At 44.4% G+C, this 18833-nt stretch overlaps 1 protein-coding gene across 2 annotated transcripts in view; it reads left to right on the forward strand.

The window, feature by feature from the left end:
- Positions 1-18833, forward strand: part of IL17RD (interleukin 17 receptor D) — a 108826-nt gene that overhangs the window by 74723 nt on the left and 15270 nt on the right. Inside the window, exons 6-11 of one of the 2 annotated variants that reach the window (XM_030207307.1) lie at positions 3501-3545; positions 3622-3773; positions 6509-6574; positions 9645-9699; positions 10672-10782; positions 15604-15788. In XM_030207307.1, coding sequence (XP_030063167.1) covers positions 3501-3545; positions 3622-3773; positions 6509-6574; positions 9645-9699; positions 10672-10782; positions 15604-15788 — 614 coding nt within the window. The remainder of the gene's footprint in view (positions 1-3500; positions 3546-3621; positions 3774-6508; positions 6575-9644; positions 9700-10671; positions 10783-15603; positions 15789-18833) is intronic. The other variant, XM_030207308.1, reaches the window with a different exon arrangement.

The following is an 18833-nucleotide window of genomic DNA, read 5'->3' on the forward strand; positions in this document are numbered from 1 at the left end:
TTCGTTTTAAATTTACCACACTGTAGCTTCAACTCATGCCCTCTAGTCCTAGTATTTTTGGATAGCGTGAACAGTCGCTTCACATCCACCCGATCCATTCCACTCATTATTTTATACACTTCTATCATATCTCCCCTCAGCCGTCTCTTCTCCAAGCTGAAAAGCCCTAGCCTTCTCAGCCTCTCTTCATAGGAAAGTCGTCCCATCCCCACTATCATTTTCGTCGCCCTTCGCTGTACCTTTTCCAATTCTACTATATCTTTTTTGAGATACGGAGACCAGTACTGAACACAATACTCCAGGTGCGGTCGCACCATGGAGCGATACAACGGCATTATAACATCCGCACACCTGGACTCCATACCCTTCTTAATAACACCCAACATTCTATTCGCTTTCCTAGCCGCAGCAGCACACTGAGCAGAAGGTTTCAGCGTATCATCGACGACGACACCCAGATCCCTTTCTTGATCCGTAACTCCTAACGCGGAACCTTGCAAGACGTAGCTATAATTACTTTTCAGCTGAAAAATTAGGCTCCTAAATTTGGCAGAAAATAGGTCACAAATTTAGAAGCATAAAGTTAGGATCTCAAACTATTTTGGGGGGTTTTACATAAGTTTCTTCATTACATATGGCTTTATTTGTTTTAAGGGAAAACAAAAGAGTAATGTGAACAACATGAAACTTCCAAAGAATTCAATGGGGACGATATAATTCAAAGCTTTGAGTTTATTAATAAAGACTCAACGTGGCACGGTGTTTCAGCAAAGTGCCTGCCTCTGGAGTCCTGGTTGGAATCTTGGGGGTCCTTTTATGAAGCTGTGGCAAAAGAGGGCCTGCACTGGCGTCGGCACGTGTTTTTTTTCACGCGCGCCGAGGCCCCCTTTTACCATAGTGGGTAAAAGGCAGGTCTTTGGGGTTTTTTTCAGGAAACGGCCATGCGGCATGTGAAGTACTTGTTGCACGGCTATTTCAGGAGGAAGCACTTACCACCACCCATTGAGTTGGCAGTTAGGGTTCCTGCGCTAACCCGGCGGTAACTGGGCAGTGCCTGCTGGGTACAAATTGGCACTACAAAAATAAAAATATTTACTTCTGAAGAGTGTGTCATATCCAGTGCTACAAAAATAAAAATATTTTTGTAGCACTGGATATGACACATGCTGGGGATGGGAACTACTGCCGGGCTGCTGCAGTAGCCTGGCGGTACTTCCTTTTTAGTAAGCGATAAGCCTGCATTGGGCTTGCCACTGTGTTGTAAAAAGACCCCTGAATCTGTTATTAATATGTTGGCACAAAGAGAGACAACGCAGTCTTTAAAAAGATGCAGATCACTCTTCAGAAGTAAATGGCTTAAAAACGGTGTTACTATAAGGCTCTGATTTGAAGCCTTTGGAAGCATCATCTTGGTCACAGTACTGTTTTGTTTTCCCTGTTTGGTTAGTGGTGTCTCACGTTCTTCCACTCTGGTTTGTCTCCAAGTTCATCTTTTTTAAATCATAACACAGGTGTTTCACTTTTGCAGCCATGCACAACTGTAAGCAAATTCAATAACATAATTAAGCAGCTTAAAAAAATGTATGATTTAAAAAGTGCTGCAGTTTAACTTTTCATAAAAGCTATTGAAGCTGAAATGCTCCTGTGCTAACTGACACTTTATTTTGTTTTACTGTCATTTGTTTTATTCTTTGAGGTGTTCTATATTTTAATTTGTTGCAGTGTTTTTATTTAAAAGTAAGCTCTGTTTTATTTTACTTTTGTTACCTGCCTAGAACAAGGTATTCAGATCAGTAAGCTATAAATGATTTTAAGTACCTAAAATAAATAATTGTGTCATTTTGCAACATCGTAAGATAAGAGAACTCAATGTTTTCAGGACCTTTTTTCATCTTCCAGCAGTGCTCCAGGTCTCCACTTACCTGCCTGGGAGCAGTTTGCTTGCTCTAGTGACAGGCTTTTCTTAAGAGACAACTGGAGATAGGAATGTTCTTTAACAAAAAAATATCTAATTAATGATCCAAAGGAGGAAGTTCCTGGTTTTGACCTGTTGGGGAAACAGATGCAGTCAATATTACCAAAAACTCAAAGTAAAAAAATGATACTAAAAAAAAGGCAGTAGAAAATTTACATATCAGATGCTCATGTATTCATATTTAAAACACAAAAAAAATTGATAAAATTATATATATCTATATTTATCTATATCTATATCTATATCTATATATATGTATATATCAAATATATAAATGGCAAGTGACCGACTCACCTGCAAATGCGCAGTAGAGACTTCCCTCTCTGTCCCGCGCTCGCGTCAAGATCTGATGACATCAGAGGGCGGAACAGAGAGGGAAACTGAGTCGGACTGTCGGACGCTGGCGCTGGAGCCTGGAAACGAACATCGTGCGCACCAACCTCCACCCTCCCCCCATCCCCGCCGCCGCTCCCGCCCCCCTCCGTACCGGCCCCCTGCACTGACCTGACAGTGCCTCTCACCTCCGTGTGGAAGCGCTGCAGGGGCCCCGGCACGGAGGGGGGAGGGAGCGGCGACGAGGAGGGTAGCTGGAAATCTCGCCCATTTTAATGGGCTTAACGGCTAGTATATGTATAAGAGAGAGGTAGCATATGTGGTATGTCTATAAAGACTGCTTTTTAAATGAATCACCACTTACTCAAATCGTTTGACTAATGCCACATGATTGTACATTTAAGTCCAAAAAAATTCAAAATGAGAAATTCAAGGAATATGTACTTCTCTTAACAAATAACATAATGCCACACGTCCAAATATGAATCTCCAGAAGCTGTAAATTCCAAACTTAACAAGTCTCTTTGAGTTGTATATATCCAGCATTCCCAACACTAGCATTTTGGCATACTCCATGCCTTATTCCTGTGAAAACTTCAAATTCTGATATTTTTTGATATTGTACTTTCAATATGAATACATGAGCATTTGAGATACAAATTTTGCCATCACCTTTTTTGGAGAAAACAGACACAACCAAATTTGTGTAATGCAGGCCAGAAGCTTAAGATAGTACTATTGAATGCATAATAACTGACTGCCCCCTTGTGGTGATGTTTTGCCATGGCCTGAAACCTTTTTGTACTGGCTTCCATCTCCTCATTGCCCCTGAATTAGAAGGTGGAGGTCATTGCTGGCCACAGTCTGATTAATTAATTAATTATTTTATTTATTTAACAAATCTCTATCCCACATTATCTGTAAAAAATCAAAGCAAGCTACAACAAACATAAAATTCAAGACAAGCAATATCCAAGATAGACTTTTTTTATAATTCAAAAATAAAATATAAATTAGTTTTCATGCAACAACATCCTCTCCTACCTGGTTAAGTAGTGCTGAATATCAGTCCCTTTATCTCTTTATTGGAATTTAAAATCAGGAGTAAGAGACGCCGATATTGTAAAGAGCCAGAAGGGAAAAGTGGGATAGATTAAAAATAAGGTATTTTTTTCTTTCTTTCATCGTAAAGCTTGTGAATTGTTGCTGCAGCCTGACAGCCTGACCTGCAAACCTTGTAAGTATTTCCATATATTTGCTGGCCTGTAATGGAAAGTACAATTGGAAAACCATAAACCTCTCTCCTTTGGCAGTTTGGAAACCTAAAAATCTGAGCATCACCCAGCAAGGTTCGAACATGCAGGTGTCTTTTGACCATGCTCCTCACAGATTTGGGTTTAATGTTTATTATCTTCACTACAAGCTTAAGCATGATGGAACCTTCAAGCAAAAGACCTGCAGACAGGTAAGTTATAAAGGTGCTATGAGTATTTAGGTTGTACCGGTAAGTAAATTGACCAGATAAGATGGTCCTTTTATACCATTATTTTTTCTTTTTCTATGTGAACATGAGGAGGACAATTTTAAAAGGTATTTGCCTTGGTAAATAGATGTCTAACTAGATAGGTTGCTTTAATTGAAAATTGTTCCCTTTATAGCAGTTACCGTTTGTATGGCCTTTCACAATGCACATCCTTTTAGCTGGTTTAATAGAGACATTCTGGGAGGGGGGAGTGGAATTGAGGAACAGCATACACATTTTCAAACTACCTGCAGTGTTTTACCCTTGATCAGCTACCTTCAGAAATAGCAGGTTCAAAAGTAGGCAGGCACGAAGGAGGGGAATTTTATAAAGGGTTTGAACTTGTAGAACAGTGTGTTACACACTCACATAGGCGCTTTTAAAATTGCTTAAGCGTATACGTGTGTAGCAAGTAGGTGCACAGAAACAAAGCCTGAGGGGTATGTTTACTAAGGCGCGTTAGCTTTTTTAACGCACCTTTAAAGTTAAGATGCGTTAAACGCTAACACGCCTATACGTTTCCTATGGGCATATTAGTGTTTAACGTGCATCAACCATTTACATGTGTTTTATGTTTCAACATTTTTATTGATGACAAGTCCTGTTAATACAACAGTAGCCAGTTTAAAATGAAAGGCCAAACAGCAATACATTCAAGATACAACAAAATGGAAAAAAAAACCATCATCAACCTTTTTAGTGTATTTTCTCCCTTCCCTCCTAACTCTCCCTCTCCCCCCCCCCCCCCCTTCAGTATTGATTCCAGCTTAGTCAACCCTGCTAATGTTAATGCAACTAGCAAAGTAGCCCCTGAAGCAATGTATAGCGTGGCTATTCCAAAGTTGAGGAATTAAAACTAACACATAAGCAACTATCCTTCTCCTCTATCTATGGATATTGCCCCCTTAACCACTCTTAATAGTGTGTACAGCTTCAATTCTTATTTCTGTGATAACACTTTTTGACCCTTTCAGAGTCCCTAATTGCGTGTACCATAAGGATTATTAAAGAAAACAACACTCCATAACCATGAGTTCCCTATATCTCACAGTAATATCTTAGTAACATCATTCCTCCCCTCCTCACCCTCCCGAGCCCTAATCCACTAAACCCCCCCCCCCCATCCTACCCTTGCCTCCCCCCTTCCTGGAGCACTGCTTTTGGAGTTGGGTAATCTATCTACATTACACGTGTTTTAAAACGCTAATGTGCCTATAGCGCACCTTAGTAAACATACCCCTGAATCTGATGTTCAAAAGTAGGCTTAGAAACTACAGTAATCCTAAGGATTCTTGATCATTCTTGGTCTATTTTCTATCTTTAAAACTTTGCCCGATTATGACATCAACTCTTTCTCCAATAACTGCCAAACCCTATTACCTTAGTCTTTGCACGATTTCATTTCCAAAAAATGTTTACACACCCACCAGTCAACCTCAGCTGTAATTTGTTTCAAAAAAAAAAATCAAGTGGCTTATCTCAGAGGTGTAAAATGTGTGCATCTGCTTTTCCCAGCTGAGAAACTGTGTTCTAAAATTATTTGTACCTGACTACATGGGCAGCGCTATTTTAGACATGCAAGTCAGCACATGTCACGTTTCAACTATATTTTAGAAGAGAATTTGCTGATGTAGGGAAATTGATGTTTATGTGCCGGGTATATGCAACATAAACCAGTGGCGTAGCTACGTGGGGCTAGATTTGGCCCTGGATCCCCCTGCCAACGACCCTCTCGACCCCCCCCTCCCGCCGCCAACCCGCCGTCGCCTACCTTTGCTGGCAGGGGACCCCAACCCCTGCCAGCTGAGGTCCTCTTCTTCCTTTGTTCTGTTTCTGAGTCTGACGTCTTGCACGTTGTACAGGACGTCAGACTCAGAAACAGAACGAAGGAAGAAGAGGACCTCGGCTGGCGGGGATTGGGGTCCCCCGCCAACAAAGGTAGGCGAGGGCGGGGGAGAGTTGTTGGCGGGAGGAAGGTCGAGAGGGTCGTCGGCAGGGGGGGGGGAGTCAACGTTGGTGGCGGCGGTGGGGGGGTTGGCAATGTGGGGGGTGTCGGCAATGGCGGGGGTGTCGGCAGCACCGGGGGGGGGCTAAAATGTGCCCCCTCACCTTGGGCTCTGGATCCCCCTCCCGCCGAAGTCTGGCTACACCCCTGACATAAACATTCTTTTTTTTTTTTTAACATATAGGATATAGACATTTTCGTAAGTCGGCACATACCAGGTTATGTTTCTAAGTTTGCAGAGATAACCAGTTATGTTCTAATGCTTGAAAGTGTCCTTAGTCCCCCCCTAGCTAGTTTTTCTTTCTTTTTTTTAAAAATGAACTCTGTAATAAATGTGCATGAGTTACTTGCGTACACTACCTCATAAGTGTGCACGAGTTACTTGCATGCACTACATTTGTATGCACGTGTAACTAGGAGGAGCCCACTGACAGGGCCTATATTAGAGCAAATCAGGGAGATGAAACAACCCTTCTTTAAAGCCATGTCTGATGTTAGCACTGCAATCAAGGCTGCATTTTAACAGGAGGTGACATAGAAAACACCTACTTTGTTTACCTTAGAACTTTTGTTTGCACAGTGCAGTACAGAAAGTCTGTAATAACTTCATCTCCTACAGCTTCTAAAAATAGACCATGCTCTGCTTAAAATGCTTATTTTCCTTTCTCTGCAGGACTGGAATGCAGAAATAACAAACTGTGTCCTTCAGAATGTTTTCCCTGGGGATTACGTCATCGAGGTAATGTTTATAGAGACCTCTTGAAGCTATTATTGCAAGTACTAAAAGTATTACCTCAAAGAAGCTTTTTAATTGTTTGTTTGCTTTTCAACCTGCAAAATTTTGGAATTTCTTACTAGCCAGCTCATTTTCAAAGGAGAAGGGCGCCCATCTTCCAACACAAATCGGGAGATGGGCGTCCTTCTCTCAAGGCCGGCCAAATCAGCATAATCGAAAGCCGATTTTTTTGACACCCTCGCCTGCTTTCCGTCGCGGAGACGACCAAAGTTCACGGGGGCATGTTGGCAGGGTAGCGAAGGCGGGACTGGGGCGTAATTAGGAGATGGGCATCCTCAGCCGATAATTGAAAAAAGAAGGGCGTCCCTGACGAGCACTTGGCAGACTTTACTTGGTCCATTTTTTTTCATGACCAAGCCATGAAAAGATGCCCAAACTGAGCAGATGACCACCGGAGGGAATCGGGGATGACCTCCCCTTACTCCCCCAGTGGTCACTAACCCCCTCCCACCATAAAAAAAAGGTTAAAAATACTTTTTTGGCAGCCTCTATGCCAGCCTCAAATGCCATACTCAGGTCCATCGCAGCAGTATACAGGTCCCTAGAGCAGTTGTAGTAGGTGCAGTGTACTTCAGGCAGGCAGACCTGGGGGGGGGGGGGTTTGGGGGGCTCAGCACCCAAGGTAAGGGAGCTATGCACCTGGGAGCAATTTGTGAAGTCCACTGCAGTGCCCCCTAGGGTGCCCGGTTGGTGTCCTGGCATGTCAGGGGACCAGTGCACTACGAATGCTGGCTCCTCCCACGACCAAATGGCTTGGATTTGGCCGTTTTTCAGGTGGACGTCTTTGGTTTCCATTATCAGCGAAAACCGAGGTCGGCCATCTCTAAGGGCGGCCATCTCTAAGGTCGACCTAAATGGCAAGATTTGGAAGTCCCCGACCGTATTATCGAAACGAAAGATGGACGCCCATCTTGTTTTGTTAACACGGTCGGGTCACCCCTTTACGGGGCCGTGCTTAGAGATGGGTGCCCCTGTTCGATTATGCCCCTCTAGATAATCATAGAAATCTTACTAACTATACCATGTTAAAGAAAGGTCTGAAGATGCAACTGTTTCAGATTTATGTGACAAAGAAATAATCTGATTATAGTTACTTTTATGTTTTATCATTATTATTATTATTATTGTTATTATGTGATACTGCTTTGTATTTACATTATGTAACTCCCTAGACTATTGTGTTCTAGAATCTTGCTGTAATCCGCTGTGAACTATATTCGTGGGAAATGGCAGGTTATAAGTGAACTAACAGTAACTGTAGTCCTTCATGCTGAAGGACAACACTTGATGGTGACAATGATGATGAACTGAAGCTGCAGGTTACATTATAATTCTGTGTCAGAGGTCTACCTGTCCAGCAGTGCTGTGTGCTGTATTTAATAAACCTTAGCATTCCCAATCTCCCCCTATGTTCCAAATAAAAAAGTATTTCATACAGTATTTCATTAGATTCATACTCATTTTATATTTATTTTATCTTAAAAGTAGCAAGGAGCCCAGCATGTTAAATAGTTGCAATGAAAAGTTGCATGTATGTAGCCTCGGGGCAGTGTCAAGAAAAAACTGTAAAGTGCATAAGAACATAAGAGTAGCCATACTAGGTCAGACCAATGGTCCATCTAGCCCAGTATCCTGTTTTCCAAACAGGGGCCAAGCCAGGTCACAAGTACCTGGCAGAAACCCAGATCGTGGCAACATTCCATACTACAAATCCCAGGTCAAGCAGTTGCTTCCCATGTCTGTCTCAATAGCAGACTATGGGCTTTTCCTCCAGGAATTTGTCCAAACCTTTTTTTAAACCCAGATACACTAACCGCTGTTACCTGCATGTGGTATTTAGGAAGAAAGAACTGAGAAAAGATCAGGGAGTCTTCAATCAATTGTGTAGTTTCCGCTGGCCTCATGCCATTTGGAGTACTCAGTCCCTGCAGTGATTAAGGGGGGAAGTTATCATCTTGGGCTACTGGTAAATTGGATTATTTTACCACAAGTCAGGCTATTTTTGCACAGGGACTTATTTTATGCATGTGAGACCCTGTGCTAAAATAACACGACTTAACAGCAGCATACGTTGATCAGGGCCACCAACAGACACAGCCGGGGCCGGGGCAGAACCGGACTGCCGCGCACCGCACCCCCACCCCCTATCTTGGCCACCGCTGCTCCGGGCCACCACCCTTCCCACTTGCGCCGGCAGCACCAACCCCAACACTTGTGCTGCTGCCCCTGCCCACCCCCTTACCTTTCTATCGGTGACTGCTGCTCCCTCAGTCTGTCCTCTCCTGCTCTTGTCCGTGCCGGGAGTTGGGACCCGGATGATTGCATTAACATACTATTGCTTTAATGCAATCATCCGAGTCCTGTACGGCACACAGGAGCAGGAGAAGAAAGACCCAGAAACAGTTAAGCAAGAAGAAGCTTGCAGGTCCCCTCTTGGAGGCCAAACCCGGGTAATTTTGCCCCCACCCTTTCCCCCCCCCCCCCCCCCCTCAGCGGCCCTGACATTGATAACGTCCCCCTCTTAATATCATCTACTGTTTAATTATCCCAAAAGCAGTGTTCCTTCACCCTCTTCTGGAGATGCAGTTTGCCAGTCAGGTTTTCAGGATCACCATGGTGAAAATGCATGAGACAGATTTACTTATATTGTGTTTTGGCTGTATGCAAATTTATCTCATGCATATTCATTGTGGTAATCCAGAAAACCCAACTGACTAGGTGTGCCTGAGGGGAAGATTGGGAAGCACTGTTTTAAAGACCAGAATTTGCTCTTGTGGAATGTTAAATCATTTAACCTCCTGTTTACTAAGCCGCGCTAGCGACTGTGGTTCTCTAATACTGACACAGTCCATTCACTTTGAATGGGCTATGTCAGCATTGCCATACAGCTTAGTAAACAGGAGGGTTAATCAGTGGATGTTTGTATTAATTAAACAAACTTTATTTCTAGTGTCAGTTTTTCTGAATACTGATGTGCTTCTAATGGAAATTGTTTTGGCTTTTGTCTTTTAAGCTGATTGATGACTCAAACATCACAAGAAAATCCATACACTATAACCTGAAACCAGGTAGGAATTTTTTCCCCCACATAAGCCTCCCAGTTCATACATATAGATATAAATATATTTATGTTTACTGCACTTTCTCTTTTTTTTAATCCATAACTTTTTATTAAGAAGCAAGTTATATAGATAAAATCACTGTGCTAAGACCAGATATGAGAATTGAAAAAAATTGCCAAAGTGTCTCCGAGATGAACGGAAATGTCCCAATGCATCATAAATGTGCTCCCACCATAACTGGCAAAATCTTGACTCATTGGAACATTTCCGCTATTCTCAGAGACACTTTGGCAATTTTTGCAGTTCTCACATCTGGTCTTAGCGCGGTTCACGCAACATCCAATATCACATTTCTTTCAGTGATGTGTTTAGACTCCTGATGTAGGCCCTGTTGCCGAAACACAGCCGTGTCAAGTCATACTGCGACATTAAAATACTTTCTGTTGTCTCCACTGTGTTTATGGTTTCTTTGCCAAGCCAAAGAATACTATAAATCCCAATATGATGATTGTAATAGTTTAAATGCAGATGATTTCTTCAGTGGATGGTGTTTTTTTTTTTCAATCCAGTGTTTAGATTGTGCAGTTACATAGTAACATAGTAGATGACGGCAGAAAAAGACCTGCACGGTCCATTCAGTCTGCCCAACAAGATAAACTCATTTGTGCCACTTTTTGTGTATACCTTACCTTGATTTGTACCTGTCTTTTTCAGGGCACAGACCGTATAAGTCTGCCCACCATTATCCTCGCCTCCCAACCACCAGCCCCGCCTCCCACCACCGGCTCTGGCACAGACCGTATAAGTCTGCCCAGCACTATCCCCGCCTCCCACTACCAGCTCTGCCAGTTGTCATCAAAGGCAGTCTGTATTATGCTGTACATTTGTTTCCTAGTAGATAACATGAAGCGTAACCATAAAACTGTACAGTGAGACTATATGATATATTGTACGTTCTGCTTTTCCTTCTTTTCACAGTGCATTCTCCGTGGGCAGGTCCGATAAGGGCTATCGCTATTACTGTCCCCTTGGTTATTATTTCAGCATTTGCCACACTTTTCACTGTGATGTGCCGTAAAAAGCAGCAAGGTATTTAAAGGGCCTGCTTTTTAATTTTAACCCTGTTGCACCAGACTGTTTATAATGTGAAACACATTTTAAAAAATCAAGTCAATATTCAAAAGCACTTTTCCAGATAACAATACCTGCTATCCAGATATGCTGTTGACTGGGATATTCAGAAGCAGTATCCGGATAGTGCCTCTGAATATGTTTATGTATATGTTTATTAAAACTTACTATACCGCCTAACACCAAAAGGAGGAGCTAAGCGGTTTACAATAAAATAAAGTGAAAATTAAAGAAAGCAACCAATCAAACAAGACCATTCATAATCCTTACATGGGCAGTCCAGGAACTTATCCTGCTATCTGTAAAACATATCTGTTCAACACAGCACAGATAAAAGGCTGTCCTATGTTATCCGGATAATGGATGGAATATTGCCACTGTCTGGATACGTTCTGGTGCTGATCGCTTTATCCGGATATTCAGCACCAGTCACTATCTAGATATTGGCACTGAATATCCAGGCATGTTCGACCTCTGCAGCCAGTGTTTACAAAAACCATTAACCCATATAATTTTAGTTGCAAAATACACGTGCTCTATACTGTACAGTGGTTTATGTTGCCCAAAATTGCTAAGGCATGGATTATTAAAAACTGTTTTATCTGTATCAGCCTGCATGGAAACTCATTCTATAATAAAAAAAATATTTTATTGCCTATAAAAAACTACTGGGAAACTTGGAGTATGCTGATAGCCTTATTTGAAGTGGATCTTCACAAATTACTTTTTAGTGTTACAACATGCAGAAAATCTGATATCAAAAACACACCCTAAAAAAAGTCTTGGCATAGATACTGAAGGCTTCTTTTACAAAGAGGGGCATTTTCGAAAGAAACATCCATGTTGGAATTTGGACGTCTTTGTAAAACGTCCAAATTCGGAGGCGTGGAAAAGGTGATTTTCGAAGAAAGATGGAAGCCCATCTTTCGTTTCGAAAATACCAAGGAGATTTGGACGTCCTTAGATTTGGACGTCTTTGATTTTCGGCGAATTTCGAAACCAAAGACGTCCAAGTCTAAAACATCCAAATGCAAGCCATTTGGACATGGGAGGAGCCAGCATTTGTAGTACACTAGTCCCCCTGACATGCCAGGACAGCAGTCGGGCACTCTAGGGGCACTGCAGTGGACTTCATAAAATGCTCCCAGGTACATAACTCCCTTACCTTAAGGCTTATTTTTGAAAGAGAAGGGTGCCCATCTTTCGACACAAATCGAGAGATGGGCGTCCTTCTCTCAGGGTCGCCCAAATCGGCATAATTGAAAGCTGATTTTGGGCATCCCCAGCTGCTTCCTGTTGCGGGGATGAACAAAGTTCTCAGGGGCATGTCGGAGGCATAGCGAAGGCGGGACAGGGGCATGCCTAACAGATGGGCGTCCTCGAACGATAATGGAAAAAAGAAGGGCGTCCCTGACGAGCACTTGGCCGACTTTACTTGGTCCAATTTTGTCTTACGACCAAGCCTCAAAAAGGTGCCCGAACTGACCAGATGACCACCGGAGGGAATCGGGGATGACCTCCCCTGACTCCCCCAGTGGTCACTAACCCCCTCCCACCTTGAAAAAAAGAAATTTAAAAACTTTTTTTGCCAGCCTCAAATATCATTCTCAGGTCCATCGCAGCAGTATGCAGCTCCCTGGGTGGGGAGGTGTGTGTGTGTCAGCGGAGGCATAGCGAAGGCGTGGACGTCCTTCTTTCAAACATTTTGGACGTCCTGAACTGCCCTCCCCCACAGGGACGGCCAAACTTCAAAGGAGTAGAATGGAGGAGTGGCCTAGTGGTTAGCGCACTGGTCTTGCAATCCAGAGGTGGCTGGTTCATATCCCACTGCTGCTACTTGTAATCCAAATAAATAAATAAAGGGGGTGTTGGAGGCATAGCAAAGGCATGGATGTCCTTTTCACAGAAACATCCATATTTTGGACGTCCTCAACTGCCCGTCACAGGGACGGAGGCATAGCAAAGGCACCTAACACTTGGACGTCCTTCACCCATACTAAAAAAAAAAAAAAAAGACGTCCCTGACGAGCACTTGAACGCTTTCACCTGAACTTGTGTTTTTTTAAGGTTGTAGACGGCAATTTATTTAAGGTTGTAGATGGCTATTATACATGCAGCTTGTCTGTGTGTATGAAGCTGTCTTTGGCATGCGCAGAGCAGCCACGCATAATGCTTGGCTGCTCTGCACTGGCTTCCCCTCCTTAGGAAGGAAATCGTGTGCAAATGAGCTAACAGCGAGCAGCTCATTTGCATGCAATTTCCTTCATGCATGCCCATTCCTTTCCGAATCAGTAAGGGATCGGTAAGGGAAGGGCTTTTTTCATTCAATTAGTGCATCAGTTAGTCCAGTGCAGTGCCCCCTAGGGTGCCCGGTTGGTGTCCTGGCATGTCAGGGGGACCAGTGCACTACGAATGCTGGCTCCTCCTATGACCAAATGAGTTGGATTTGATCATTTTTGAGATGGGCGTCCTCTGTTTCCATTATCGCCGAAAACCCAGGATGACCATTTCTAAGGTCGACCATCTCAACATTTAGGTTGATCATCTCTAAGGTCGACCTAAATGTTGAGATTTGGGCGTCCCTGACCATATTATCGAAACGAAAGATGGCCGCCTATCTTGTTTCGATAATACGGGTTTCCTCGCCCCTTCGCGGGATGTCCTGCAAGGACACCCTCAGGAAAACTTGGGCGCCCCATTCGATTATGCCCCTCCATGTGTGCTGAGCCCCCCAAAACCCACTACCCCCAACTGTACACCACTACCATTGCCCTTATGGGTGAAGGGGGCACCTATATGTGGGTACATTACTACTACTTAACATTTCTAGAGCGCTACTAGGGTTACGCAGCGCTGTACAGTTTAACAAAGATGGACAGTCCCTGCTCAATGGAGCTTACAATCTAAAGGACGAAATGTCAAGTTGGGGCAGTCTAGATTTCCTGAATAGAGGTATGGTGGTTAGGTGCTGAAGGCGACATTGAAGAGGTGGGCTTTGAGCAAGGATTTGAAGATGGGCAGGGAGGGGGCCTGGTGAATGGGCTCAGGGAGTTTATTCCAAGCATGGGGTGAGGCGAGGCAGAAAGGGCGGAGCCTGGTGTTGGCGGTGGTGGAGAAGGGTGCAGAGGGTTTGTGGTGGCTTTTGGAGGACTCACTGTAACAGGTAGGGGGGGGTATGGGCCTTGGTCCACTTGTCTGAAGTGCACTGCACCCACTAAAACTGCTCCAGGGACCTGCATGCGCTTTCATGGACCTAAGTATGGCGTCTGAGACTGGCATAGAGGCTGGCACGTAATATTTTTAATGATGTTTTTGAGGGTGGGAGGGGGTTAGTGACCACTGGGGGAGTAACGGGAGGCCATTCCCGATTGCCTCCAGTGGTAATCTGGTAATTTCGTGCACCTTTTTGTACCTTATTCGTAATAAAAACTCATCCGGTTGAAAACGTCCAAGTTTTAGTCTTGAACGTCTCTGCTTTTTTCCATTATGGTTTAAAGATGTCCAAGTCTTAGGAATGCCGAAGTCCTGCTTTTTAGCACATCTCCAATACTCGCCCTTCAGATTTGGACGTCCTTGCGATGGACATCCGCTAGAGATTTCCAAAATCAGGTTTCGATTATACCGATTTGGACGTCTCTGAGAGATGGACGTCCAAGTGCCGATTTATGTCAAAAGATGGACGTCCATCTCTTTCGAAAATGAGCCTGAAAGCCACTCTAGCGATTACTGCACAGAAAATGAGAGGAAGCCGTAAAAAGGGTCCTGTGATAGCGGCAGCAGCCATTTTTGCCACTCGCCAGAGGCCCTCTTTACTGTAGCAGGTAGAAACCACGAAAAAAACATGGCCATGCGGTATGCTTGCACTTACCGCATAGCCATGTATGTGGGGGGGGGGCACTTACCACCACCCATTGAAGTGGCGGTAAGGGCTCCTTCGTTGCCCCAGTGGTAACCAGGCAGCAGGTAACCCCCTGCAGTATATATATATTTTTTAAATCCAGCAGCGCCGGAAATGGCACACGCGGAACTACCGCTGGCAGCCAAGTTGGGCCGGTAGTAGTTCCAGGTTGCCACCCGGCAACCCTTTAGTAACAGGGTCCCTCAACTTCTGCAAAACCTTTTTCTCCATCTGTGCAACCAAAGACATGTGCTAAGGCAGGGCCGCTGAGAGACTAGGCAAGGCCGCCCCACCTCCGCCCCCCCCTTTGCTCCCCCCTCCGCTGCAGTCCGTGGTCTCACCTGCCTGCCCGCACGGCTCCGGACCCCTTCATTCAAAGTGGCAGTCACAGATCGCGTCTCTTCTGGCCTTCCCTCCCTGTGTCCCGCCCTTGTCTGATGTAACTTCCGGTTTCCGCAAGGGCGGGACACAGGGAGGGAAGGCCAGAAGAGAGGCAATCTGTGACTGCCGCTTCGAATGCAGGGGGCCCGGAGCCGAGGAGGCAGGCAGGTGACACCGGAGACTGCAGCGCCGGCGGCCTGACCCTGGGGAATTTTGCCCCCCTTCCCCCCCCCTCTCGGCGGCCCTGTGCTAAGGCCACACTCACACTGTACTAGTCCTGCACAAAATTTTGTGCACAACAGTACATCAGCCCCTGTTACTGTTTGGAAGGGGAGGGTGGGGTGGAGAATTGAAGAAAAATAAAACACTCCCCCAGAGGAAGGATCAAGGAAGTCTTCTGGTATGTATCTGTCAGCCTCTTCTTCACACTCTGTCACAAAAGAGTAAAGTAAAAGTTGTTCAGTGCATTGTATTAACATGTATGTTTTTCTTCAATCTAGAAAATATTTATTCCCATTTAGATGAGGAGAGCTCAGAATCCTCCACATACACGGCTGTGCTGCATGTAGAAAGACCTCATCCACGGCCCAAAGTCTTCATCTGCTATTCTAGTAAAGACTGTCAGAAACACGTACATGTTATCCAGTGCTTTGCCCATTTCCTTCAGGACTTCTGTGGTTGTGAGGTATGGTCATCCTGTCTTATTGATTGGCCATCTCAGCATAGACCAGCCCCTGATATATTTAGCTAAAAGAGAGAACAGGAAAAATTGACAAGTGGCTTCTACCTGTGTTGCAGGCTAACAGTGCATTTAGTATCTTTTAAATTCAAGTTTATGTAACTACAAAAAAGTTGAATCTTCACAAAATGTTACATTATTTATACAAATTTTGATCTTTAGAAATACCGTCACAACACCACTTGAAAATCTATTATTAAAAAAGTGTATAAAGCATGTTGGGATATAATTTTTCACCCTTTGATTGCCTTCTGCTTCCCAACAAAATAGTTACCACATATACTTGAATATAAACTGAGATTTTGGGGCCCAAAAATGGAGAGCTCAGTTTATATTTGAGTCTCCCCACTGTTACTGGCATTTTTTTTTCTCCTGCCCCCCACTGTTACTGGCTTTAACTTGCATCTCCTTCCTCCTTCGGCTGGCGCTGAAAGAAATTATATGTTGGACTGGTGATGATCATGGTCAAGGCCTGCCAGCTCTCGCCCTCTCCCAGAGTGTGGGAGCCAGCAGGCCTTGAGTATGTGCAGATGTTTAAGGTCCTGCAGTGGCCCAGCGCATAGCTTTTGTGAGCATCAGCCGAAGAAGGAAGGACCTGCTGTCACCTTGTCCAAGAACAGTCTGAAGCCTCTCTTCTATTGGCGGCCTGGGTCCACACCACTCCGGAATGTTCCTGCCATGAGTCCTTCTGCTCTGCTTCCAGCTGCCCCAGTTTTTGTTTTTTCTGGCAGCCCTCAGCTACCGGCAGCAGACAAGCAACAAACAGCTAGCCCTTCTATAGACCCAGGGCCCTGAAGGACACCCCAGCTGCCCCAGGAAGTTTTTTTTCACAGAGAGGGTATAGATACATGGAATGCCCTCCCGTGGGAGGTGGTGGAGATGAAAACTGTAATGGAATTAAAAAATGCATGGGATAAGCACAAAGGAATCCTGTTTAGAAGGAATGGACCCAAAGAAGCGTAGCAGAGATAAGGAAGCAACACCAATAATTGGGAAGCAAAGGGGCCCTTTTATTAAGCCGCATAAGTGTCTACGTGTGCCAGAATGGAGTTACCACGTGGCTACCACATGGCTCTTGCGATAATTTCATTTTTGGCGTGCGTCCAAAAAATAATTTTTATTTTCAGACACGTGCCAAGGGGCACTTGACTCGCATAAGTCATTATCGCTAGGTCAATGGTTGGTGGTAAGGTCTCAGACCCAAAATGGATGGACAGCAATTTTGATTTTGCCACACGTCCATTTTTTGGCAAAATTTTTAACTTCCAACAATTTTATTAATAACAACTCAGAACATATACAGTCATTGATATGATGCATTAACATTCATTTACGGAAGTTATCTTCATCAATTATACAATAAAACGTACTGTCATCAATCTTTTAGCTTTTTTATCCCCCTCTTCCCCCCCCCCCCATTCCCCTGTCTCCCCTCCCTTTCCCTTCTCAGGCCCCTCCTCCCTACCTTCGATAATCCTTCATCCTCCCAACCCCCCTGTTCTTATACTCTAATGTTCCAAACAAACCCTCCCTCCCCCCTCGTACCAACCTTTACTAGGGAAAGGGCATTTGAACTTTATTAATTTCTAAGACAGATTTATAACAAATTAAGAAGCAAACTTCGCCCACGTGGACTGAGCCCCTGTATGTATTGACTCCAGACTAGCATGAAATACTTTTTCCGCTTCAGGGCCCCTTTCGCCTCCCTAGCTTCCCACGTGGCTAGCTCGTGTACCTGGTTCCTCCATTGCCAATACGCAGGTGGGTCTGGGGATATCCACCTTTGCAGGATGGTCCTGCGAGCCACCAGACATACTTTACGACACCAAATCCTAACTCCTTCCGCCTGTGTTTTAAATGCTGACTGTGTTTCTAACACATATTGATCCCAAGTCCCCCTTACTGCTGCCTGTGCCGTTTTAGTCATGAACCTCTGAATTTGGCTCCAAAAGGCTCGCACTCCCAGGCAGCCCCAGAAAGCATGATATAAAGTGTAGGGCATGTGGTCACATTTAACACATTTCGCATCCCTTGTGATACTCATATGCCCCCACTGTTGTCCTGACATTTATGCCCGCATAATCACCCTATATCCACATTCTCTTAGCCTCTCGTCTATGGTAAGTATCGGAATATGTCTCAGCGTTGCCCCAATGTCCCACCTCTCTAGTGTCCCCCCTGAATCTTGTTCCCACTTTTGTATGATATATCTTTAATTTTTTGGAGGGGTGCGTTTCACCAATGCTCTGTATAAGGTTGACAATGTCATTCCCACTGCCTCTAGGTTTTGAAAAAAAGTGTGTATGTGATGTCCAAGATTCAACCATAAAGCTGACTGGTTTAGATTTAGGATATAGTGTTTAGCTTGGGCATATGCAAAATGGTCTCCCCATGTATTCCCTATCTTGGCTGGTAACTCTTCGAATTTTATGAGGTCCCCTTCCCTTCCTAGCAGGTGTTCCACCCTTGTAATTTTTTTGTTGAAGAGACATCAGATTTTATTTTATTATTTTTTTTTATTTTAGTTACATTTGTACCCTGTGCTTTCCCACTCATGGCAGGCTCAATGCGGCTTACATGGGGCAATGGAGGGTTAAGTGACTTGTCCAGAGTCACAAGGAACTGCCTGCGCCTGAAGTGAGAATTGAACTCAGTTCCTCAGTTCCCCAGGACCAAAGTCCAACACCCTAACCACTAGGCCACTCCTCCACTCCCATCTGGTAAATGTAGGATTGCTCTGCCCGGGTTCAAAGTTCGGGTTTCCTCTGAATGTTAGTAGTTCTGATATTGCTGGTGTTCCCCCCAGGCTTTTAACCAGCATCTTCCATGCTATGCGCATTGGCTGTTTGGCAAAAATTTTAAAAGCCCTTTTTTTACAGGCGCGCTGAAAAACGGATCGGCGCGCACCCAAAACCCGCGCCTACACTACTGCATGCAATTTTTCAGCACACCTTAGAAAAAGGACCCTAAAGCTAGTACTGGGCAAACTTT

Source organism: Microcaecilia unicolor, chromosome 6 (assembly GCF_901765095.1).
Source record: "Microcaecilia unicolor chromosome 6, aMicUni1.1, whole genome shotgun sequence".
NCBI classification, from domain to species: Eukaryota; Metazoa; Chordata; class Amphibia; order Gymnophiona; family Siphonopidae; genus Microcaecilia; species Microcaecilia unicolor.